Genomic DNA, 26,488 nt, shown 5'->3' with positions numbered 1-26,488 from the left:
ATTAATCTTCTCTAAGTGGCAAAAAAGGAAGCCCAGTGCCAACAACTGCAGTTCCTACAACGCCCACTTGAGCCTGGCCCAGCTGAGCCCCACTCACACTCCAACATTTTAACCATAATCCCATTAATTAGGAGTTAGGCAGAGTCCATTACAGCCAACATGGTAAAGTCCAGACACTCCCACACTGAGCTGTACTCAGTTTTTTTACAGCTGTATTAATAAAAAAAAAATAATACATCCAGAAAGATGTTTAATATCACCGGTTCATCCAATGTGTCCTCACATAAGACAACAGAACAAATTGATTGAATGTGATGTGGATGGATGAAGACTTTTACCAAGAGACTGCAGTTGGTGTCCTGTGTTGGACCACTGCGTTGACAGATTGTGGTTTGGGTTCAATTACCTTAATTGTGTGTTTAATATGATTTTGAGGCCAAGCTTCTCTCGGTTACCATGGTGACAACTATTACCCAGACCATTCTAAAACGGATTCTTATTTGAAACCAAAAAAACTTTTATGTTTTTAATGATTGTGAACTAAATATGTTGTGTTTAAGTGTTAGGTTATGGGGTGTATTGGTGAATATTTTACTAGTAAAAGACACTTTACGTGGTTATAATCTATTGGTAAATCAATAAATAAAAACAACCAGCAGACAGAGCCTTGTTTTCATCCAGCTTCACTCTGGTTCAAACTGTGGTCTACATGAAACAGATTTTTTAAATATCTCACTGCATAAATTATTGAAATGTTAGGACTGCAACAACCTAATTCCCCAGTGGACGTGAATTAAAATACATAAATGCTGGAAAGCATGTACTCATTTTGTGTGTAAGAAGATTTATTTCATTAGCGTCCCGTTTGTCTTTGCTCCGTATTTTTAACCTTCATATTTTCAAATGTCTCCACGCTGACTTCTGGCCTGCTGCTTTAATTAAACAAAATCTATTGCAACACATAAATACAACCAGCCGGGCTAATTATTGCATCATTTCATAAATCAACATTAGCATGCGTTTGGCTGGTAACAGGTGAGGCTGTTTAAAAAGTTGTTTTTTTTATTTATTTGCCAACTCAACTGATTGTTCAGGTGTTCAGGTGATATATATATATAAATATATAAAGCTGGCCCTGGAGACTCATCACTCCAGCATCTTTGGGGTGTGAGGTATGATTAAACTCGCAGCGAGTCATCTGGATGCAGGCGGCGGTCTTTCACACACGTCGGGGGACACTCGCACTGCGCTACAGACGTGCCTCGACTCCTCTCTGCAGCATTGTGGGGAGCAGTTCCACTGTGGTGGAACGGAGCAGATGGTGAACGTATGCGGCACTCATGCATGTCATCATCACCTTCATTAGCTGAAGGTGACACATGACATCATCTGGCCCATGTGCATTATCGGGGCTAGAAAAAGAGTTGTTTGCTTCCTTTTCTTCTTCTCTTTTTTTATTGCAGTATGGTTCAAGGTTGTTGATGGGAGGTATTGTGTGTATTCGCAATATCCCCCCACCCCATGTGCCTTTCTCCATCTCACCTCCTCCGCCGGCTACTCCACCTCAAGCCTCCCCCATCCTCGCCTCCTCCCAGCATTAAGGTAAATAAGGGCTTCCAGCAGAGAGCCAATGAGCACGGGCCACTGAGCAGAGATGCATGTTTGTGTTGCCTTCCTCCCAGGACCCTGCTCGTTTATCTTGGCTGTCAGGTAAAGGGCAGACTCAGAGAAGGTGAAACTTTTTTTTTCTTTTTTTTTAATAAGGCCAGCTTGGTTTCCATAGAAACTGCAGGACAACATTACAGGGACAATGATAAGAGAGCAAAGTCTGGTCTCAGGGCATCCCACAGTGTGCCACATTGTCGAAGAAGACATTTGTGTTTACGTCAGAGAAATGAAAGAGCTATTTAGATTAATTTTCAGGGAGCCTCCAGACTCAGACCTTTTACTGCAGGAGGTGAGATTAATGAGAGCATATTCACACCTAGCTTTCAGCTTAGGTCAGGAGCTAAAAGGGAGGGTTCCACTTATAAAGAGGTGCTGACTCTTCGGTGGGAACAAACTCCCTGATAAAGGCAGAAAAGACCTCCAATGACTTTATTTTTTTTTTTTTTTTTTTTTTTTTTTTTTTAAAGAAAATCATATTGCAAGTGGACTGTTTGAAGAATTTATGAAAGATAGGAGGAAGATTTATGGGGTGTAACTTTTCATTGTTAAGTAATAAATAATAAAAATATTGAACAACACAAAGGCTTCCTTCTAAAAATGTCAACAGTCAAAACGAGAGCTACACATTCAGAATATTCTCCGGGCTAAAAGTGCATAAAGAAGAAACAAATTGCACAGGTAATGAATACTTAATGACTACTACATTTTTCACTTTGTGCCGGTAAATGGGAAGCATGTTTAGTTAACAAATGAGAGGGAAATCAAAAAGGAACAGAAGGTACAGCGCGCACTGTCAAAAGCCTGCAGCCATGAGATAAACCAAGACAATGATACAACGATATGAGTGTCTCCGTTTCCAGCCACAATCCTGTGAGAGAGTAATTAAGTCTCTTCTGAAGCAGAACTCAACATGGACATGGTCCACATGTAGTCGATAGGGATTGAGGCGCCCTTGATAAGACAAGTCTAATTCATTTGCAGACACGCTCACAGCGACTGCAGCAAAATTTTCATCCCAACAACAGGACCGTCTCAGTAACTCCTTACAAAACAAAACAAGAAAATCAACTATCAGGAGTTTTATCGTGGACCTCCATTACTGAAATTGCTCCATTAGTGTGTTGTTTACTGGCCTGTGCTGCTGAGCCATTCCTGCTTAGAACTGTAAGAAACTGCTTTTGTTATCAAAACAATATTGCTGTGTCCTTGTGATTAAATCACCGGGCAGGATTTTTTCTTGTCAGCATCTCCAATTCTTTAACCATCTCTTAACCAGGTTTCCTCACCGCGATACCACTGCTCCCGCTTTATGAGCATTAACTTCACATTTGTCTGATTCTTTGTTCCCGGTTTTTTAGTGGCCTCTGATTTATATCACAACTAAAGAGGAAGAATGCTCCACAGGGACCGACTGTGCATGAGTGAGTGTGTGTGTGAAGTGCTCTATACGGCCGACGGAGGCAGGCTGACATCACATTCGAGGGTGAGGGTGTGTGCTCTGACAGCTCATCAGTGGACAATAAGGCCTTGGCTGTTAATGTCCTGCTACCTGGCACTCTGCAGGGTCACAATCTGCTCCAGATGTTGAAGGCAGGCGTCCAACTTGTGGAGGAGGAGGAGGAAGAAGAGGAGGGGGGAATCGGTGCACGAGAAGCAAAAGGGAGTGGACTCACTGAAAAATGAATGGGACTAGACTGTCACACACATATACATGCACCACCTGCAACCAGCCAACTCTGAATTTAGTGTGTATTCTACACAGTAGTCTGACTGGCAGTTACTGTACAGCAGCATCAGGGATAATATCTGAGCACATATGAATGAAATCTCCCTTTTCCAGAAAGATAGATTGAAAATTTATCTGTTCAGAGCAATCATGCATAATATGGAGGCTAAAGCAGACGGGAGACATGTCTGCATGCACACACGCACGCACACACTCATACACGGATACAAGAGGGACTTATGAACTCAATTTAGTCAGCCAGACAGAGTTCTTGATTCTGTCACTTGGGATAATCGTCAGGATGTGGTACTCTGCCCAAGCCCCTGCGTATAAACCCAGGCAGGATATAAGGTCATGTTGGAGTGGAACTCTAGCCATGCAGCACCCAGACCTCAAGTGCTCCAGTGGTTTTGTGGTTATCTGCAGTAGCCAGCTGTCGCATAACAGAGGAGCTTTTCAAGAACGTCCCCTCTCCTCTTCCTCTGCCTCTCGTCTTACACCCCTCTCCCTCAATCCAAAATGTCCCATCAGCCCACCCATCTCTGGTTGAAAGCAGAGTAATCTAAAGTAATCTAAAGACAAGACTCTAAATTAGTGAACAGGTAGGCAGACAGACAGATCTTTCAGCGATATAGAATACAACTTCACCAACTGTTGGAGCCTTTGAGGAACTGGGGATTCAATACCACATTTCTTTCAACTTGTTTTTTTTCATGGGTTGGAGGGAAACAACTCCCTTACTTTCTCGCACAGAGTGACTAAGAGGACAGCTATGCATAATATATTTGACAGCGCATCTTTAAAAGGTTATTCCTTTCCATTCAAAATTAGGTCAGTTCGACACGGCAAACGAACGACGGGGGAGGCGGTGAGACTTTATGTTCTGCAGCGTGTCTGTTTATCATTTAAATTTTGTTTTCTGTCTGTCACTGTCAGGGACGACACGGAGAAGAGAAACACCACTCCACGGCATACATCATCAAAACCGATGCAGAGGAGCAGTGGAGTGATCAGCAATCTGGCATAATTCTGTTACGCCTGTGTGTGTTAATTCAAAGTGCAGAGCTCCACCTACTGTTCAAAGAGAGCTACAGCAGCGCCTGAAGCCCCATCCGTTTGGATTTATGATTGTAATGACCACAGTCATTTTACTGCATGTGACACCACAGCTTCGCCAGCAGCTTTAGCAATGGATGAAGGGCGGGCATCGTATGTGCACTGAACAAAGATAACCAGCTGCGATATGATGTTTATTTCAAGCTGTACATCTGGACAGCTCCTTAATGCATGTACATGTAATCTGAGCCAGACACGAGACAATTATTCTCAACTCGGGTTATTTTTAACAAAACACCACAGAGCGGTTATGTAACATTAATATCGAGTGCAATCTTATGAATATTTCTTGTGCTGTGACCTCAAAACTAAATAGACGCAGGCTGAAGGTGTTACTTTACATACTGAAGTCAGTGAAGGGGTAAAATCACAGGTCTTCTCACAAGGCTGTAAATGCATCAAGCTTCAAAGTGTCAAAGAGGGGTCAGGCTTTGTGTACATGCTAAGCTTAGGTGGGTTTAGAGACTAGACTTCTGTACTTAAATAAATAAAAATAAGACCTAAAGAAATATACACAGTGATGCAACATGTTGATGAGGAACTGCAGATGATCACAGTCCCAATAATTTACTGATGTAAACAGCTATATTTAAAAGATCTGAGACCATGTTAAAACTACACATACAGCAATATTGTGTAATATTATGTCTCGTTATTTATATTATCGCTTTGTCAAAGTAGATCTAGGTTACAGCAGTGAGTTACCAGGATGCAAAAAAGTGCAATTATTAAATGAAAAAAAAACAATTGATCGGGACACTACTGAACTTCACAAATGTTTAGAGAGGATTTAGAGTGAAAAATCAAACAGTGCGACAGCCCTATATACAAGTTAAATATAGGCTGGAAAGTGATCCTATATTTTATTATTTCACATGTGGTGTTTTTTGATGGGACTACCCTGTGAATTTGGCAGCGACGCCACAACAGTAAGTTCTGTGAGCGAGCTGGGATAACCTAAGCCCTTGATGCTTCTTCAGTGGATTCCTATTAGCAGAGCTTAAATGCTGTCATTTCAGTTAAGCCAGGGCAAATCACCTGAGTTTCACATCTAGTGGGGGGGTAGATGGGAGAGAAAATGAGCCAAATGATGAAATGTGACGGAACCGTCACATGAGGAAGAGGAGCGAGCTGAGCAGAATAAGAATGAAGAGAGCCACGCAGTCCTGCACTTTACACAATCAATCTGTTCCTCTGCTAACCGACCGCACACTGTGAAGAGGCCAGTCCTACGACTCCAGGGCTCTTATTACCATGTGATTAACCTCTTCAGGATTAACCGGGCAGCAAAGACACAGGAAAAGGTCAAAGGTCAGTGCTCAGACAGCCGCTCCAGCATGAAGGGTGGCCTATTAAATGAAAGGTCACACTGAAATCTGTACCCCTGTCTTCCAGCATCTTTTTGATACATAACATGGCATTCATCCCGCAGTAGTCATCACTACGTGTGAAATTCCAACAGCATGCAAGGTCAGTTGCCTTATTACCGTAAAGATACAAAAAAAAACTGTTGTACTCAATTAGAAAAAGGCACTTTGAAAATATAAACAGACCGGCAAACACCTGGTGTGTGCTGGCAGCCGTGAGACAGACTGCAGGTGGGGAGGAATTAAAGCGAGCCTACACCGGAGGAGGTAATCATGAATAAAACATCACACTCTCATACTTGTTGAGGCTGTAGCTTTTTAGCACTGCTATAACTCCTGGTTGTTTTCACCCACAGGTAGGAAGGAAGGATAGAAGTAGGCGGGGAAGAAAGACCTTTCATAATAAAACACATCCTAAAGTCGATTTTCTACCTCATGAGCTAACATACAAGTTTTAAAATCTGGTGTCAGACTAAATTAGCAACTAAATGTGTGGCAGGATGAATCCTGTAATCTCTTCCCATGACTGATGTAATTTTGTCTTTGTCAGTCAGGTTCTGCAACAGGGGAAAAACATGTAGCTGCAGTAGGCTGGTGTCATTCTTTTCCCAAGACTCAACTGTCACCACTACTGCTGTGTGTGTGTGTGTATGTGTGTGTGCTTTTAAAGAGCGATTAGCTCATGGCAACCTGCCATCCTTCTATGTGTGTGTGTATCCATGACAGATGGAGAAGGCATGTGGGAATGTGTTAACCTTTCTGCCCAGATGAGGACACTGTCTCCAACTTGTTTGAGGGATGTTTTACACTTTTATTTTTTTCCCCTCTCTTGCTGTCCAGTGACATAAATCTTAAGAACTCTCTTATCTGTCTTGCAGTACATAAGGGCACAACAACCTCTCCAACTTGAACAGAAATACTCCGGGCACGTACACAGATCATCAGTTTTTTGATACAATGGCCGATATTCTGCAGGTTTCAGGTACCTTTAATAACTTTTTTTTCCAGGACAATACTTTGAAAATGTGAAAACATGTGAATACAATATATTTAAAGCAGCTATGTATAGTCTGTATATCTGCGTATTTAACTGGTTTTCAGCTCGGGGCTTTTTTGGGCCTAAAAAGCTTTAAAATTTTAAAGTTCACTACCTGCCAGAAAGAAAAGGTGGCAACAAGCAGATAATGGCCGACAGAATCTAAGGAGCTTTATATTTTCTCTCTGAGCCAGTGGAGTTAGAAAAGAATCAACAACACCTCCAGACTAAACTTGACTGTACTGTATAAATACTCATTAATAAAACCTCATTAGCTTAAAATGAAGCAGCATGTATAGAAATACCAGCTATGACAACAGTGATGTGACTCTTATTAATAAATCTTATTTGCAGGTCTTCATATTCACAAAACCTGATGTTTAAATGAAATGTGATTATAGCCAATTAAAGGCATCTATGTACTGAAGAGATGCCTTTATGTTAGCATGCAGCGAGTGCTAGCCTGTGCCTCTGTGTAATTCTGCTTTATGCCACAAGATGAGCCAGTGAGTCAGTGTACAAAGTGTCAAATCTGCTGTCAAACACAACTGGAAAATGTCAGCTGTCCATTCAATCTAAAAAGGTCTTCAGTTTATGTTGACAGACAGATAACCACACGATGAAACAGAGGAAACACAGTGATGGCTGAAGCTCTTGACAAACAAACACTGGAGCTTGGTGATTTCTATGCTCAGGCTTTCAAACGATGGACACATGAAATGAAGACATTTAAAGAAACACCAGACAGGATTGTGTTGCTCCATCAGGTTTGACAAAAGGGTGATTATCATCTATATTTTATTTTTAATGCTCACTTAATCCTCAAGTAAAATCATAACCACTACGCTATAACTACAGGAGACTGAATATTCTGATAACAGTTATTCAGTTTTTTTATATTTCTATTTTCTGTAAATAATATCTATAATGTTTACTTTTACCATTAGAGGTATAAGTTTAGTGTGCCGAGTGCCTGTATATTGCTGCTGTAATAGTTAAATTTCCCAGCTTGGGATGAATAAAGTCTTTCTGTTCTATCCTGGTTGTGTAATTTGGTATCATCCTCCATATCTTTGCATGATTGCACATCACTGGTCTGTACGTTGCTTTTCTTCCCTGCAGAGATTCAATGTGGGTCAAGTTAGCTACCACAAAATGGTTGATAGTCCATCATACTAGGTGCAAATTTTCTTCTCCAATCCTTTTTTTTTCAGTATAAGAGGAGAATAGACAGACCAGGAGATATAGAAAGATTGTGTTTACCAGCCCTCCCCTGAAGCGAGAGCCCATCATCTACATTCACAGAGACATTGAGATGAAAGCACTTGTGTTCTTCCTCTATGATCTTATCTGATTGTTCTTTATCTTTTTGTTTACCAGGGACCCTGATGAGGACGTGCATTAAATCTCTCTTAAATCTCAGCCCCCTCTGTCATGTGTTTTTTATTAAAAAAGACAAAGCTCTGGTACAACTCACAACTCCTTAAGATCATAAAACAATCTCTGCATGCACACACGCACACAGAGCATCCACACACATTCTAATGTACAGCTTCACAAACACACACACACACACACAGCGACCGAACCAATCGTTTAAGGTCTCTGAGGCCTCCATAAGCTTCTGTAAATCAGCCACCATCCGGCAGTGAGTTTTATTCTCCCCTCTCTCAGTGGATGTCGGGTTATGACCTGCAGGCAGGAGGTTATTTATTGCTTTTGTCTCGGCTAGTGTTGACTCCCAGCCACTCATCTATGGTTCTAGGCTAATAGAAAGCAGCACAGGATTGCAGATCTGCAGTAAGTCTGCTAAGCTGCAGGGACACAACTCAATAGGTCTCCTCAGAGCCTTGTCTCCCCTTATTCTTAATGTCTCTCAATTCCTCTGCTTCCGTCTACTTTTTTTTCCTGTTATGGCCAAATCAAAATAAATCAGAGCTGCAAGTGAACCTGGGGTTCTATATGGAGTCTATATCAATAAGTGTTTGCCAGAATGTGGAAAAAAGAAAAGAGGGTTAAACAGCTGAGAGACGCCCACAGACCATAAACATATCCCAGAGGCTGCTGCCAAATGTGATAGACAGCCTGGAGCCTGCTGGCCTGCTTCTTCCTCTAGCAACGAAGAAAAAAAAATAAAATAAAATCACTCTCTTCTCAGAGATGGCTGCCTCCTTTTGTAACGGACACTTGAAGTGTTATTGGAAGAAAACAGCCAAAGATGAAAAGAGTAAATTGTCAGTGTCATACTGAAACTTAACCTTGATGTCTTGTCTCCATAGCAATGCCATTTTTGATGAGAAGCCCCAACCACATATTGTTAAGAGTCTGTGAGCGTCTCTGGTTGCTAAGAAGGCTGTGAAAGAACCTTCCTGCCCGTCTCCCCGCTCCTTCCTTCTCACCTTCAAGCAGCACCGTCTGTGAAACAATCTCAACACGGCTGTCATCCTTTACAATAGACCGTCTAAACTGAACTGGCAACTTCAACCTGACCGTGGTTTGAAATACAGGCCCACCTGCCGTTTCCACGGTGCTGACAGCAGCTGACAGTTAAGAAGAACAACCGCAGACTGAGGATATATGAAGGGGTCCTTGAGTGATGACAGCATGGGTTGAGATCGAGAGCCGTGATCTAATGGAGACAAGGCCGCTGACTGATACTATGAAAGAGGCCAGTTTGTCGGCTCCGGTTCACAACCATTCATATCCAAGATCTATGTCTGTGGGTGCTAACAGCTAATGGATGAATTCTGGATTGGTGTCAATTTGTTTGTGAGTGCAGTATGTGTGTGAAGGGTCTGTATGTTTGTGTGTGTTTGACCAGGGTCAAATGGTGTACCAACAGCATATATTAACTGTTTTTTCTGCAGCTGAAAAAACTTCCTGACCTCAACGCAAACTAGTTTCCTTACTGTTACTGCTACCTTAGTTTAAATGGGAAATAAAATTCAGATTTGTGCCACAATAATTCTAACATCCATCCACATAAACATGTTTACCACCTAGTGCCAGTGATTGACAAGAGTAGACTTTCATATAACTCACTTCTTTCTATTATATTAAGGGGTAAATTCACATAATTAAGCCTAAGACTTCTACTTCCAGCTTCTTATTATTGCAACAGGAGTCAAGACATGCTTAATATCATACTAGCTAGATAAGTAAGCTCCATAATTGTTGGACTAATTGTGCAAATGTCAGCCTCAGCTATGGTGAAATATTCAAAGACTCATTAACACCAGTTACACCAGTGTATAGTGTACGTGGTCAGTAGTTTCATTCAGATGCAGCATTGAGTGTATCTGTATTGTGCAAACATTAAAAATAAAATCTTACAAAATGGCTGCATAAGCAGATTGCAGAGTGGAGACAAATATAAATGCTTTGAACAAAACAGAACATCTTACAGAACACCGCAAGTTGTTCCCCTCTAATGAATTCTACAGGTGCTTTGAGAGGCTTTGTAAAGAAGCTATTTTACAGAGTTGTGGTGGCACTTTACGGTCTTGAGACACTGAACCTAGGTTATATTAAATCTGTAGTAGCTGTAATTTAAACAAACCTTTTCACAGTCTGTGTTCCATTCCAGCAGGACAGCCCGTCACCAGATGCCAGATCACTCACACACAGCTGATCTGCCAGGCCACCATAGTATGTGCGGTACAGACGCAGACTGTTGAGGAAATCCCTGAAAAAAGCAGCAGCCACATGCAGGTACAGAGCAGTCAATAAACTGCTTTTAATTAAGTATTTTGTAGATTTTAACTGATGCACTGATCTGGATTTTTTTTTTTACCTTCGCTTAATGGCGAGTGAGTCCGCTGACCCTCTAGTAGGAGCTTTAAGAGGGATGGATTCTGTGCTGCTGCTGCGCTGGATGCTGACTGACTGTGCAGGCTTCCTGTTTGGTTGGCCACACAGTTTGTGCACCTATTAACCAAGACAGACACAAATTATGGTCTAAACAATGATGGAGGAATATGCATTTTAAAAAAAAAATTGCAAATTTTGTTACTGGTGCATGACCAATAGGTCTTATTTTAGACGGCTGAGTGACAGATGTTTATACTAAGGCCATTAGTGCAGTCAAGCCGATCATCTCCAATTGCTGAGTTTACTACATGTGCTGCCTGTCAAACAGCAGCAACTCTAGTCAACCACTAGATGGAGCCGTGGTGACTTCATTAGAGCAGCAAAGCCAGTGTGTTTCAGGAACAAATATCCTGGGTCATTTAATGAACAAATGTTAAGGACTTTATAGTAGGCTAGTATTTTTATGGATGTGATAAAGTTGATAAACTATATAAGAGAAGTGGAAGCACGAAGAGAAGCTCTTGATATGGCCTGTTCCTCCTCTTTCTGGAAGTTTCATGCCTTTCTGTGGAGTTTTAGGCCATTTCTGGTCTAACCTTGTGTGTGTGTGTGTGCGCGATATGTGCAATTTCAAGCCATTTATTTTCAGTCTGTGCACCACATCTCTCTGACATAAGGCATGTAATAGAAGAATACATTCTCTCCAGGACTGTCTAAAATGTTTTATCTACGGTTCTGACACTGGTATAAATGTCATTAAACAGATCCTCATGATGTAAACCTGTGCTGAGAGGCGGGGTCCATTTTTCTGAGCATGTCCGACAGCCTCATGAAGCAGCGTGTGAACCCCCGTGAGCACTTGTTCCAAATCCTGAGGTCCATGCATCCTGGCTGACAAGCCTTCCAACGAGCGAACAAACTCCCTCCAGTGGATGTCAATCTCTGCCATGCTTGCCAAACAGCCCCGTATCACGTTGAGGCAGTAGCCCATGCAGGGCTTAGACTGGGTTAAACCCTGTGGAACAAATTACAGTGGAAGAAATCACAGTAGGATCAGTGCTGCCAGTAAAAAAAAGTATTATTAATTCAGATCAATACAATCTCCTCAGACACATTCATTTATACCTGACAATGAGGACAGTAGTTCATCTTGAGCAAAGCCCGTCTGCACTCGCGGCTCAGCTGTAAGTGGTCTGTGGTATTGATGACCTCAATGCCGAGGTGAAGGGCCTGAAGTAGAAGTTTCCCAGAGACCCCAGAGCGAGCAATCTGATCAGCTAGGAGGCTGGGCGCCACACCAAACGGCCTGACATCACGGCTCAGTGACCTCACACACTCAGCGTAGCCTTGCGATATAGCGCCGAGCCCCGGGTTGATGAGGTGATCATAGACCAGTGGAAAGAGAGAGTCAAAGAACCGCTGCACTAACTCATCTACGTTGAGCTCAGACCCCAGCAGAAAGAGGCTAATGTCTGTGAAAAGTTCCCGCACACTGCCAATAGCCCGGTCAGCCATTTTGGGGTACGACTCCTGAAGGACCACATTTGTGTGATTCTCCGCCTGCCTCATCAGAACCTCAAAGGTCTCTGTGGAAGGGACAACAAGACAAGAAAAAAAATTAGAGAGGGTCTACAATCATTTCAGTGGAACATATCAGAAAAACAGATTCAGGCAGTAATACAGGCAGAAAAGACATGCACACAAGAGGGACAGGGCTACATACAAATTACTGCCAGAGCTAAGTACAAGGAGGGAAAAAAAAAAAAAAAAAAAAAAAAAAAAAAAAGAAGAGGACTCTCCAGGGTTCCCAGCAGGAGCTGGAGCTCCCTGCGTCTTTTCTGAGAGACGAGAGAATGTGAGCAGGGAAGCAATTTGTTCTCTAATCAAAAGTCAAGCTGACAAAGAAAAAGAGGAAAAAAAGCAGTTACAGCACAGTGGAGTGGGAACTACTGTTATAAAATATGAACAGAGATACAGTATATGAAGTGTTTTCGTAAATGAAACAAAGTAACGGAGGGGGTGGAAGGGGAGGAGAGGATCTGGTTTTAGAAATCCATTTATTAAACCATTAAATGAAGACAGACATCACCGCAAAATAACAACAAAAAACAGCAACATCAAGCAAGAACACAGAATCACAATTCCACCCTCAGCTGGGCCTTCAGTAGTCATTTTACCCCCAGCACTGTGTCCACACTGCCAGCAGTCTGTGCCCGTTTTTCTTTGGTCAGCCAAATGGCCAACATAGCAGAGGCTGACAGCACATGTACCCTCTTCTTCTCTGCTCTGTATTTGGGACCATAAATAAACAAACAAAAGGTAAAAAGCTCCTCAAAACCCTGAAACCACCCCTTTAAAAGACTGAGTGCAGTCAGGCGAGGACACTGAACAAATAAGTGTTCCAGTGTCTCCATTTGTGCACAAAACAAACACTCCTCCCAGGTTTGGGTCCAGGTGTGCTCTGTATTTGTTTCTAGCTATTGCTTTTCAACGGACAGTTTGTACAGGGACTGCCAGCTGCCCTTTGGGGAAGCATCTGGGCCAAAAAACTCCACCCACCTCGACTCTCATTCCTGCCGAAGAGCGGAAGAAGGATACACCTCAGGACACAAACCAAATGTAGTGACATAACATTATAATATTACACATTTAATATGTCTGGCTCATTAAGCGCCATAAAAATGTGTGCAGCAAACTGGCCCTTATCCCTTTGTCTCCCTGTTTTCAGTTTTTGTCAGAGCTAATACCTGATCCACAGCCATTCTCACATCATGTGCTTGTCATGGGTTGTGAGGCATGGTGCAGGCCTGGAGCTGCCTAGGGGGCTGAGAGTCTGAGAGAGGGGGTAACCAATGTGATGAGGGCTTAGACGGTCCAACGCTGTATAATACGCAGCGATGTGGAAAGATTGACCGAAAGCCCCCCCAGTGAGTGTGACAGCAAGGGGCTGGAACAGAGAGGCAAGCCTACGGGCAGCTCGTCTCAAGCGGCAGCATTTAACACTGAGGTGCCAGGAACGGAATCTGATCTGGGATCTTGTGTGATCTTGCACGGATGCGATAGGTCTAACGAGATCTGAGGCTCGAAAGATGTGTGTTTATGTGCGAAGGGGGAAAAAAAAGAAAGAAAGCTGCACCTCCTACACAACAAGCAGTCTGGTCAGAAAGCAACATGAAAGACAGAGAGGGAATGTGTAAAGAACAGCACAGACAAGAGTGGCAGCTGTGCAAGTGTAGTGAGTGTGAGTGTGTGTGTGTGTGTGTGGAACAGAGAAGACAAGCAGACAAACAGAAAGAGAAAGAAATGTGTGCTCATGAAGTACAGTTTGAGATTATTACAGCCCCCAGGTGTATGAAGCTGAGCAGACAGACTTATGAAGGGTCCCACAGGGATTACAGTGCATGCTTCAGGGGGGCGGCTCACCACATTAGATTATGAAGTTAATGAATCCCACCTGTCAAACTACATAACAAATACCTGCACAGCAAACACATTTGTCTCTGTTTTATCTCCCCGCTTTCCTCTTGTGCTTCCTGGACATAAATCGTGACATCAAGTTTCCCGGTTACAAGCAAAACTTAAAACGGCATAAATAATAAACTAATAAGAAATTCTGTCTGCTGTACCACACAGATGTTATCCGAGCCGTGCTAATGGCATTTTTTTTTCCTTTTTCCCCACAACAGAGAGCATGAAGCAGTGGAGGCCTTGACCTGCAGCCAGCCTTCTGGGTAAGCCCGGGGACAGAAATGATACAAAGAGAGGGGAAAAAAAGGGAGTGATGTAGCAGAGGAGGAAGATAAAAAGAAGGAATGTCTTTCATATTATTGTTTGAGACAGTAATGATACATGTTCAAACAGGCAAAATCTTTCATATAAACCTTGTTTCTTTTTCTGTGTGCAAAGGTGTCAGTCATTGTTGTCATTTAACAGCTCTTAAAATGAATGTTGTGAAATGAGTTGTGTTTTTGCTTTCTGTTTAATTCAGAGGTAATGATTTCCACAATGTGTATGTTTGTGTGAATTATGAGTGTCAATGATGCAGCTGACAAGAGGAGAGGAGCCATGTTTGTATCTCTAGTGATGGAAGACAATCAGTATGTTCTGCCTAATTCAATAAACAGCTCTGCATATGCCTTGCTGATCCCTGGACTGACACACGGCACAAAGAGCAATGGAATAGCATAAACACAAGACAGGTAGAGTACAGAATTTTAGCAAGAAAAAAGCGGAAAAAAATAGATCTGGAGTGCATATCAAGAATTTTATTGTTGAAAAAACAAGAAAATGCTGGAGAGCAAATCAATTAGCATGAATGTTGGTCTCCAATTTAACTTCTGCAGCATTATAAATGGATTCAATTTCTGATTAAAGCTGAAGAATGGGAGAAATGCCTCCTGTGCTTCATTTAGAGACACCACAAAAGCCCATTTAATGCATGCCACCCATCAAACAGGGTGAATTTTTCCCTCTCCTGATGGAATGGTAAATTCTAACATATGAACAATTCATGTTAGATTCCTGGCCATCTCCCATATGTAGTGGCTATTATATTCCAATCATGAAGGCCCTTCAGTTAAATTCCTCCATAGCAGAGCTGTTCTCCATGTCTAAAAGGCTTTTAAATTTGATCCCATTTTCTTCCTTTCTTCCTGTAATTGCTGCATTTCTCATTTTCTTTAATGTAGGGTGATCTGGTTAACTGTGACAGGGGGGAGCTAACCAAGTGATGAGTTACACTCGAGGTCAAGGCCTCTAGCTGTTGGCACTAAACTGGAGAGAAAGCAGTTTTGTTTCACTCCCCCTTACCATCTTCTGTGTGTTCTCCTTAATGATTTGGGAAGCAATGAGATATTTTAACATAAAAAATTAAGACATCAGATTCAGATGTGAGATATTTATTAATTACCATGGTTGTTAAAAGGCTCAAACCTAGTGGTGGATGTGGTGGAAAAATGCTGCTGAGAGCTGCTTTCGTCACCAGAGGGAGACATTTTTCATGTACATATTAGAAGAGTACAGCCAATATAAACATCTGGCATAGTCACAACTAAGGATATTTTAACTATAAGAAACACACACACACAGCTGCATCCCACAAATTACCTGTTATTGCTAGAATGTCTCTTCCCTTTCATTCACTCTGATTTGTTCTGGGTGTCACCTTAACCTAGACAAATATACTCACAGTGCATTCAAACATGCAAACAATCAGCTATTTGATATCAAGGTCTCTGTCTTGACAATGAGAACACCCTTCTATCACTTACAAAGTAGAATGCTGTTAAATGTGGTTATGCCTTACACTGCACTACAAAAAGTGGTGCTACAGTGTCAACAAAGAGATCAGCTGGCATTTGTGCAGACAGGCACCGCATCAACGAGCCTGTGCTTCTATCAGTGCGCCTCTGAATTCATAGGCATGGCACTAAGGAAAAGGATCATTCTCAGGATGAGAAATAAGATGAGCCTTTGGTAGATGAAGCTCCTTTTTAAAATCAGACAAAAGACCAGAAGCTGCTGCTCACTCAGAATAAGCAGAGGCATTATTGATACAGTAAATACAACCTCCACTGAGATGCGTCCCTGAACGTGCACTGCAATGCCTGAACAGAACACATCAATACTTTATTTGAAGCTCCAGGTTTAGAGCACTCAAATACCACCAGCTGACCTCAGCAGAGCTGCAGAGCGACGCAAAAGATGGCTTTTATTAATGTGATTCATCCTCTGTGAATGGCTGTGACCACAACAGAGGAGCCCGGTGACATCTGATAGGCTGCAGAAAAGGCCATTCTCCATCTAGAGAGGATGAGTCAGTGACGCTGTGGGTTCAGCACATCCCAGAGCAAAAGACACAATGAAAGTCAAACGACTTCCAGGGTGGCACAGTCAGTACAGTCAACACAAAGCTATGTCTTCATTGTGGCATATTAGAGGGTCAAAAGAGAGCAGGCGCACTCTTTGTTGTCACAGGATGAAAGAGGATGACAATGTTTGTGGTGAGTGAAAAAACTGAGAAGATCAAAGACTGAAAAATGTAAAACTGGCAAACAAATGACTCTTTTTCTAAGTGCAAAGAAACATGGATGAAGGAAGGAAAAAAAAAGAGGAAAGTTATGGCTGCATAATGAGAAATAAATCTGAAATTACACACCTACAAAAGAAAGTCTTGCCACATGTGTATATACCCGATTATGTCAGAGTTTCCTTTCCAGCTTGTCTTCAAGAATGTTTACCTTTTGATTTGCTTCTGTATAAAATCACCAATCCCCCCAAAAAAACATGTGCAAACTCGCTTTAGATTTTCCCGGTAATAAATTAGGTCTATTTTAATACATGACCTGCCTTCCTCTCAGGCTGTAAACTGAAAGCTGGTTCAGTCTGACCGAGTTGTCCTAAAAATTTGAACAGACTTTTAAGCTGCTGGATATAGAACGTTAAAATAAACCTGCCTGTAATCGCTGCAGGAAGCAGCGTTACACATTTACAACCTTCAAGCACTTATTCACCGAAATCCACTGAATGCAGGACTGTCAAGGTTTTGATAAGAGTTCTAAATAATCTCATTTTCGCTTTTTTCCGGGCATGACAAATTTTCACACAAGCGTGGTAATTTGTGATGACGAGGAAGCAGCTCCATTATCACACAACAACACAGCACAACACAACACAACACAGAGCTTTCCAGGTTTGAGCGGAGAAGGCGTCTGGCAATCATGCCTGCCTACGTGTGGCAGACAACAAGCAAGCCGGCCGCTCGCGATACAAATGGACACAGACGAGTGACGAGAACACAGATAAGGCAAAGGAATCAGATTTTCAAACACAAACAAACATGCGCACACAGGATGGGAGAATCCTCTGATTTAGACTGAGGTGAAGTGTTATTATTCAGTGTGCATGAAGCATGAGGAGGATAAGATATCTCTTGCCTAACCACAATAAAGTATCTCATATCAAAATGTTTCTTTACATAAGTTCACAATCTCCTGGTGTGCAGATCTGCCGGCTTTTCAACTTGGCACTATGAGCACTGCAAACACCAACAGACTGACCAGTCTTGACCTGCAGACGGCAGGAAAAAAAAACCAAGATGTTTTCTTTTTCCGTCCTTCTACAGTTTCAATAAAGGGAGCATTGTTTAAAACAGAAAACAGTGGCCTGCTCAGAGGTGTTACAGCAGTTCGCTCAGGATTTTCCTCAGTAAAGGATGCAGAGAGGAGAGGAGAGGAGAGGAGAGGAGAGGAGAGGAGAGGAGAGGGAGAGGAGAGGAGAGGAGAGGGAGAGGAGAGGAGAGGAGAGGAGAGGGAGAGGAGAGGAGAGGAGCACCAGAACAGGATAAATAAAGCCATCTTAATCTATTTTACCTGAGTCGTGTTCAGTTTACCATCAGCCCTTATCTCTGCATGCTTCCTCCTCCACATCAATAATCAATCACTTAGCCTCATACATTAACAGCCTACAAACACACATTTAGCAAAAGCATATCCAGCCCTTGTGTCAGAAACCTGACAGCGCCAACCAACAAAAAGACTCTTCCCCGTCTGTCTCGCTGTCTGCCCGTCTGTGTGAACCCTGCTTCTCTCCATCTCTCTCTCTGCGCTCTCTTTTTCTTCCAGAAGGCTTAAAAGTCAATATTTGAGGATCTGTTGCAGCTCTTGAACACTTCAAAGAGCACAGAGCTCTGCTGTGAACATAGCCTTTAATATGCCGTTCAGGAAAAGAAGCAGAGAGGGTCAATAAAGTGGGGCATAAGTGCTTCTTGTAGGGAAGTGCATGTGTGTGTGTGTGGGATTTACTCATGTTGTGAGGACGTAACTTTAGATCAGATTCTCAATGGAATGAACAAGAAAGTCCTCATAATGTAAAATATGTCCATTAGAACACTTTAAGAATGCTGGATGAATGTTAGTCTGTGTCAGTGTAATGGAAACTCTGTGTGTGTGTGTGTGTGTGGTGTGTGTCTGTGGTAGGCATAGGTCAAATGTCTTTCATACATACTGCACATGTAGAAACAAACATCACCTTTAGCACCAGTTGACTTGTAAAGATTTTCAGAGTCAACACACACACAGTGGAACCACAGAGTGAGTGAGTGAGCTGCCAGCAGTTTAAGAGCCAGAGTGAAAATAATAATATCATAATAAAGCTTTCATTAGCTTTCAAAAGGTGGCTGTGTGTGAGGCTGTTGAGGGTTTCCTGTGGCTGGCCTCAGGGAGCTGTTAGATGCCAGTGAAGGAGCCAGCAGAGCTGTCATATAATCCTGAAAAGAGGGCTTAATGCACACAGCGAGCCAGTGATTACTCTGCTGAACTGCATAATTACAAATAGACGATATGGAACATTAGGTTCAAGGGTCTAAAAAAGCTTTGCAATTTCACCCCACTGACTCCTGAGGAAGAGCCAGTCTGTTATTGACAATTAAACCTAACAGTGGCAAAACAAATGTTAGTGAATTCTTTGGAGCAACCTGGTTTTCTGCATAAATGGTAATCTGGTCTTCATCATACTAAGAGAACTGCTTAAAATGTGTCTTGTGTGAATGACTTTCTTTAATTCCAGATGATATTGGTATAAAGTCCAGGCTCAAAAAAGCTGATGTTCTTTATTTGGATGTTTCTGTGAAGGTCACATTGTTTCAAAGAGCTCCAAAGAAAAGGATCTTTGTTCTGTCTCATGTATTCACCGCCAAAAGCAGTTGTAGTTCCTCAAATGATCACTTGAGTCTGGCTCAAGTCAGGTCCCACAGAATCCCACTGTAAAATCCCCAGCATTCTGATCTTTATGGCTAATTATTAAATTTCATTTAATACAGTCATATAAAGGCTTCAAATTATGCACATTTGAATTTGTGGCTGTAGCTGTCACTGCTGACGCTGCATGTCTATGAAGACTCTCACTCAACCCGGCCATGTTAGGTGTTTAAATCAAGGAAATTAGACTCATTCGCTTTTCTGGCCTCCACAGTTCTGCTGGACAAACTGAGGAGGCCACTCAGGGGAGTGGTGAAAAGCCTTTGGAGTCCAGCTGCCTCGATTTAAGCATCGCTCAGCCTACCTTCCTGCTCTGTCTTCAATTTTTCAGTCAGCCACAAGGCAGAGACAGGCACTGTCAAGATGGCGATGACCAGGGCTGCAGTAAATTAGGGCTGCAGTCATCTCTTGTTGTCATGAACTCGGACAAACCACTCTAAAAAAAAAAAATGGAAATCATGTCTATTCACCACACATGTATATGTCATTATGTGTATTAGGGGCAGGAATTGTCCAGAATCTCACGATTGACCGGATCATGGTATTGACTATAGATTTTTGCTATTATTATTTTTTTACTTGTGAATCAGCTGATGATCAGCTGTGAATTCCAATTACAGGAATCCCCACCACCACCACCGCACATTTTTACCATTTAAGGAGCTGAGCTTATGTAAATATGTCTGACATTAAGGCACACGTCTGTACAAACATGCAATCAAGAGTGTGAAAAGGTGAGCAAAAACCTAAGTGATGCCAGAACTTCTCATTAGGCCTGAATTATCTGAACGTGCTAAAGAAAACAATACTTCCATGAGGCTACTCAGAGCAGGATTAAAATGTTTATATGAGACTCTTTTATCAGCTGCACTGAACAGGCCATCAAACAACAGACTCCCAACAGCAAGAACAACATTCATTTGTCACTCATGCCAGGATACTAATGATAACCGGGACAATTATGCCATTATATCAGCCATGTAGGAGAGAAGGACAGGATGAGGGGAGAGAGTGGGAGCGGACAGTAAGCTCGGTGTGTTGCTGTGTGTAGGATTTCATCGCCCAGACGACTACAGGCTAATCCCTGAGGACTCCTTCCTTACTTAGAAAATACTTCCTTCTATCTGACTGACAGAAGAAGTGATTTATCTTTTTCCAAACAACAACAGTGAAACAGAGACGCACAACCAAATAAAAGAGTCCCAGTGAGCTGCAGGGAAAAAAAGATGATGTTTTCATTAAAACTGTGTTTCAGCTGCAGTTTCTTCTTTTAGAAAGACATTTTTCGTGGTCAAACGTTGGGATGTACAGCCCTTATTAGTGTCTGGGTTACACTAAAGCTGGACATCTAAATTATTTAAAGAATGCTGGTTTAACGTGAGGGCTACTTCTGGGGAAAATAAATCCATTATGGCCCAGAACTTTCACTTAACATACCACCAAATCAAAGTAACATGGTTTGGATGGAAAGTTGTGAGTGTCAGCTCAGACTTTGCTGTGTTGTAAGTTTTTCTTAGCTCACACAGTCACCCTTCCTTCACAACATCACACTAGAATATCACCCTGCTGGCCTCAATCCTACTCAACAAGATGTAAATCTCTAAAAAAGGAGAAAACAATGTAAATCTGTCATAAAGAGTTCCTGTTTCACAGCGTGCTGCATCGTCTAATCTAGAAAAATGCCCCTAAGACAACAGCCAGCAGCCATAAATCTCCATTTCAAACGGGCACACAGGAGACAGCGTAAAGTGCTGACAAGTGTGTGTATTTTTAGGGCTCATCTCCATGCAGTGAGTGGCTGCAGCACGATGTGAGGAGAAAGTGTGTGTGTTTGAAAGATACAAAGTGTAAGACAAAGTCAGCATGTGTGTATCGATGTTGGCAAGCGTGTGTGACAGCTGATGTCCATTTCCAGGCGCACAGTAACAGTCGAGGATTTCAAGATGTGTGTCAAATGAAATGGATCTCCTGAACACACACACACACACACACAGTAATGGAGAGTCAGTAGTCAGCTTCCCGGCTGACAGTGTAACAGCACTCAAGGGTTTCAATGGAATGTCAGATGGGGAAGCTGGGTATTATAAAGTTATTTATAGAAAAAAGACAATATAAAACAGCATGTTTTAGGTTTCTGTGGTTCACTTGACTAAAAATGTAAATACCATTCTGAAAGAAAAGACATGGAGCTACAGTATCCTAATTGATCCCACAGAAAACCCGCAAACATGATCACAGAAAGGACGCCATCAAAGAAACACAGATTAGATTTAGGCTCCTGTCATACCTTGCATTAACACATAACATAAGCCAGTTGGTTCATGTTAATAGGAGCTAAAGTTTAGTTTGCTTCTTCCAGCTGTTTGTAAAAATAGAATAAGACTTATTGATCCCTGAAGGGAAATTTAGTCCTTGCAGCAGCATGCACTGGGCAGGATCAAGACAGTCTGATAGAGGAACAAAATAACATGGAAAAATTAATGATCATAATACAGTCAAAATATTCCACGAAATATAGACAAAGCTGGCTGAATATGCCATCATGAATATCATTAACCCTAACAACTTTACTAGGAGTCCTGCACTGTGTGGGAGAACAGTATTCTGTTGTGAGGATGTAGGTGGTCTACAGGAGTGGAGGACACACCGCGGTCCTACAACATACTGATGTTAAACAACAAAGCACCCTCAGGAGTGCTCTTTCTTGCACTGCAGGTGTCGCAGTCTGTGGGTGAAGCCACTCAAGGCCCTCACTGTCTCATACAGAGGGTCAGAGGAGTTGTTCAGGGGATGCTTGACAGCTTGGCCGACATCCTCCTCTCATCCACTCACTAAGTCCAGAGGACAGCCCAGGACAGAGCTGGCCCTCCTAATCCGTTTATCATTCTTTTAGTTCATTACATAGCTACAGCCTTTATGGAGCAACAGGCTACATATGAGCATCTCATAAGCAACACAGCAGCAAAACAGTTTTAATTGTAATCATAATGTACACCTGACAGCGAGACGTCTTCTGACCTCCATCACAGCTGTAGGAACATTAAATATCTCATTGGTTTAATAAAGTCAAAAATGTCATGTTCTGTTTTTTTTTTAAATTACTGCATATGGTTATTTGCAGTTGTTATATTTTACTGTGAATAGATGCTTCCCAAATGACTATGCTATGTGAGATGCATTATATTCAAGGTGTGCTCAGAGATGTGTGACTGAATCATCAATATGCATGTTTATGTCAGTTATAGAGGGTCTTATGTAAAGAAAACATGCACAGATGCAGTTTGTCTGTGTGCCAGGAAGCAGCACAAGAACTGAAGCAGGCTCTTAAAGCCTCGTAATAAAGATAACATTGTGTTTATGAGACGCTCTGTCTTGCACCGTTTCTCGGATGCAAACAACAAGCTATCAACCCATTTATCAGAGATCATAGATTAGATGCTAACTACAGGCCAATGGAGGCCCATTCTCATCCATTCTTTGCACTCCGTCGCTTGTTGCCTGTTCATGTTTAAACAACAGCAACAAGCTTCTCATCAAACTCTCCATCAGAAAACAAATAAGATCAAAATTGTAACAAGATTATAAAACCAGCATGTCAGACACAGGAGCTGTATTAGATGACAGAGAAAAAAGCAGCCACAGTTAGCCTGACCACATTGTTTCTTTGCAGCAGCCCAAACGCCTGGATTGTTGAAGGGTATTGACTCTGAATAATCCTGCTTCCACCCAAATCCTCATCCTCTGACTTCAAACACTGTGCAAAGACTTTCAATAGAATCTGGCATCCTCCCAACTTTTCCTCTCCTTCAGTCGGTCATTCTTCTTCTTTGCATTCTTTTTCACCCTCTGTCCTCCCCTGGATCAACTGTCCAGCCTCGAATCACAAAGCCAAGCTCAAATTCTGTGGGAATCTCGAGGAGAGGCCCCTGCGATGGCTGACACATGCACACACACACACACACATCCATACGTATATATAGACACACACACACACACTAACACTCCTCTTGTAGGACTGACAACAAAGCAGGGCTGGCTGTAGACCTGGTGGACAAAGAGTCTGCTAAATGAAAGGTCCCAAACAAAGCAGCAGAAAGCAGGTTAGAAAACGTTTGAAGGCAAGTTGGGAGAATTAACCTATGGCATATTCAAACAAATCCTCCACTCACATTCGGTTATTTTCTCATTTCTTTCCCCACATTAAAAGACACTCTTCGCTCAGTATAGGAACTACTGGCTAGTTGAAACAAGATGGTCTAAAGGTGTACTAGCAGCATTTGTGATGCTGTTCTAGGGCACCGGAGCTCATGAGGTGAACTGAGCTTTTTAATTTTAACATGATAATAAGCAGGTGTAGCAGCAGCCACCTCCAGTACTAAGAAATGAAGCTGTCAAAACTGCAACTCCTCCCACAGCCTCTGGGGGCTTAGCGAGGCAACACAGTAAAATGATCAGATGTGAAGAGACAGTGAAGACATTGTCACACTAAAAAAAATCATGTCAACAAGTTGTGATATCTGTTAGCCTAGAACTTGTTGATAAAGAGAGTAGTTTTAGCTAAGGTGTGGCATTTGAGACCACAGAAAAGAAGACCACATTTAAAGGAACATTTAAAATAGCAGCTAATGAGTCAGGGGACACCACATAAGGATTCATCCTGGGGCAAACATGACTGCAAACATCAGTCGAAGCATATCTCTGACACTCTTACTGTTACCTCTTACCTTTAGAATCAGGTTTTTCATTAGTAACATACATTGATATGACAAAACTAAATATATCTTCTATTTGAGGCAGCCTGGTGTTTTGGAGAGTGGAATATGAGGAATGTTCCTTTCTAAGACAAAAGATCCTAAACTTGCAGAGTCCTATAAAAAGCAGCATATTTTCCCTGACCGAGGCGAGCAGCCAATATGTGACCAACATAGAAACTTTACTGGAAGCAAACACTGTGTTACTGTAGTCAGTGATGCAGCGCTGCTTGAGGTTGGTCACAGCACAATATCTGTCCTTGGTAAGAAATGACTGTTTTGAACTTGGAATTCATGGAGAAATGTGGATTTAAAAAGGAGGAGCTGGTAAAGTGTGATGACTTCTCCAGCACAGTGTTGGGAATATCAAAGCGGGTAAAAGAAGAAGGGCCTTCCTCTGTTGCTAACAACAAGTTATGTTATGTAGCAGACCTCTGTCTTGTACTGTGCACATTAAGTAAAGAACCGTTGTTGTATGATTCAGTTAACTGGTTTTTCAATCAAATTCAAAATATTCTTTTTTAGGATTCAAACCCAGGATGCCCGTGGTTTACATGGGCGTTGAGTGTGCAACTGACTGGAGACTTTACTGGACTTGAGTAGCATTTATGCTCTAAAATAGAAACTCAGCTAGAAAAAAAAACACCCTCACATCATCGTGTCTAATCAGCAGCAATCAAAACAACTTTTACATCCCCCCCCCCTCACTGAGAGCTTGTTCGTTAAACTAATTTGACAGCTGCCTGTGGTCTCCTCTCAGTCAAGCTGTGGGGCCACTGCCATTCAGCTATACGTCCGCTTCAATTCAACAAGTAAAAGACGGGCAGGGTATCTTTAAAGACTGTTATGCAGAAACACAATTAGCATAGTGGAGAGCAATTTGTGAGTTCTTAGGACAACAGGCTACCGTTCCACTTCAGCATCAGTCAGTCCTTCCTGCGTAGAACAGTAGTTTGCAATTAGAAGCAGTGTAAATAAAAAAAAAAAAGGAAAGGCCGAGTGACTGCATCTGCGGGATTCCTGCGACTCATACCGACTTGTTTTTTTCTTCCACAAACCAAAATGACACACTGACTGAAAGGAGGACCTCAAGCCACAGAGTGTTAATGGTCACAACAGCCTCACAGACACTCAAACAAAAGCTTAACATACACAACATATTCATTAAACGGTTGTCTGACCTCTCTTTATGTGTAAGTGTTTTTCACAATATTGCCTTTGTTCTCCTGGTGTACCAACTGTCTGCAAAAACATGCAGCCCAACTAATTAGCTTAGCATAAAAACTTTGGACAGACTGGCTCCATCCAAAGATAAAAGTGATTAGCCTGGTTTAGCAGAGGCTGGCTCAAACCTTCCTATCAACACTTCTGAAGCGCACCGATTAACCCTTTGTATCTGGTATGTTAAATCTGTAAACAAACACATATAAAATGACAGCAGCAATATGACGGAGCTTCATCTTTGTCATTCACAGATGGATTACCTAAACAAGATATAATGTGCTGATCAGACCAATTTATACATGCTGAGCTGGGCCAGCTGTAAACTAGGCTAACGACTGTTAGCCTCTCCCTCAAATAAGCTGCTTAACGAGCAGATGTGCTAATTATTTCACAAAATATCGCCCTCTTTAAATTTCTATTCTTCAGGTTCAACTAGTGACGGCTGCTTGTATGTTATTTTTTATTTCTAAATATTTCTGTGCTTCCTGTAACAACAGGGACCTGAGGAAGTCATGTACAGAAGCAAAAAAAAAGAGATAAAGGGGTATAGTGAGACATAAAAAACAAAGATCGCATTTCATTGGATGCTAAATTAGTATATACTCCTGAGTGCAGGATGAGTCATCATCTTTCATCCTTTGTTTTCCAGTAAACCGCTTCTTGTTGGGCTACATACTGCCTTGAAGTTAAGTACAAAACAGTTCACACCTAAACATCTAAGTCGATTTTATAAAAATGAACTGCATTAAACTGAACTGCCTGCCATACCAGCAGGCAGATACGCTATGATTTGAGCATCTATCCTGACATTTTGTACCCCTCTCAACAGCTGATTCATTGTGGGGTCTGTTGAAGTTTTATGTGACTCCTGCCCCACAGGGTTCTGGGATTGCAGGTTGGTTGCCATGGATGTGAGACAAACCTGCACAGGAGGAAAAAAAAAAGATCTCCCCTGAAGCCCTGCTCAGCAGGCTGCATATTTGTGCATTGTTGGGACAAAGTGCAGAAACCCCACAACCGGTGAATGAAAACAT

At 42.0% G+C, this 26,488-nt stretch overlaps 1 protein-coding gene across 1 annotated transcript in view; it reads right to left on the bottom strand.

The window, feature by feature from the left end:
• LOC114433607 (glypican-5-like) overlaps positions 1–26,488 on the bottom strand; it is a 63,785-nt gene that overhangs the window by 30,299 nt on the left and 6,998 nt on the right. Inside the window, exons 3-6 of the mRNA XM_028402251.1 lie at positions 11,849–12,309; positions 11,505–11,738; positions 10,707–10,840; positions 10,473–10,598 (exon numbers count right to left, since the gene is read on the bottom strand). Of these exons, the coding sequence (XP_028258052.1) occupies positions 10,473–10,598; positions 10,707–10,840; positions 11,505–11,738; positions 11,849–12,309 (955 nt within the window). The remainder of the gene's footprint in view (positions 1–10,472; positions 10,599–10,706; positions 10,841–11,504; positions 11,739–11,848; positions 12,310–26,488) is intronic.

This window comes from Parambassis ranga, chromosome 3 (genome assembly GCF_900634625.1).
Source record: "Parambassis ranga chromosome 3, fParRan2.1, whole genome shotgun sequence".
Lineage (NCBI taxonomy): Eukaryota > Metazoa > Chordata > Actinopteri > Ambassidae > Parambassis > Parambassis ranga.
Note: the sequence above shows the minus strand (reverse complement) of the source record. Positions and strands in the feature narration are given on the sequence as shown.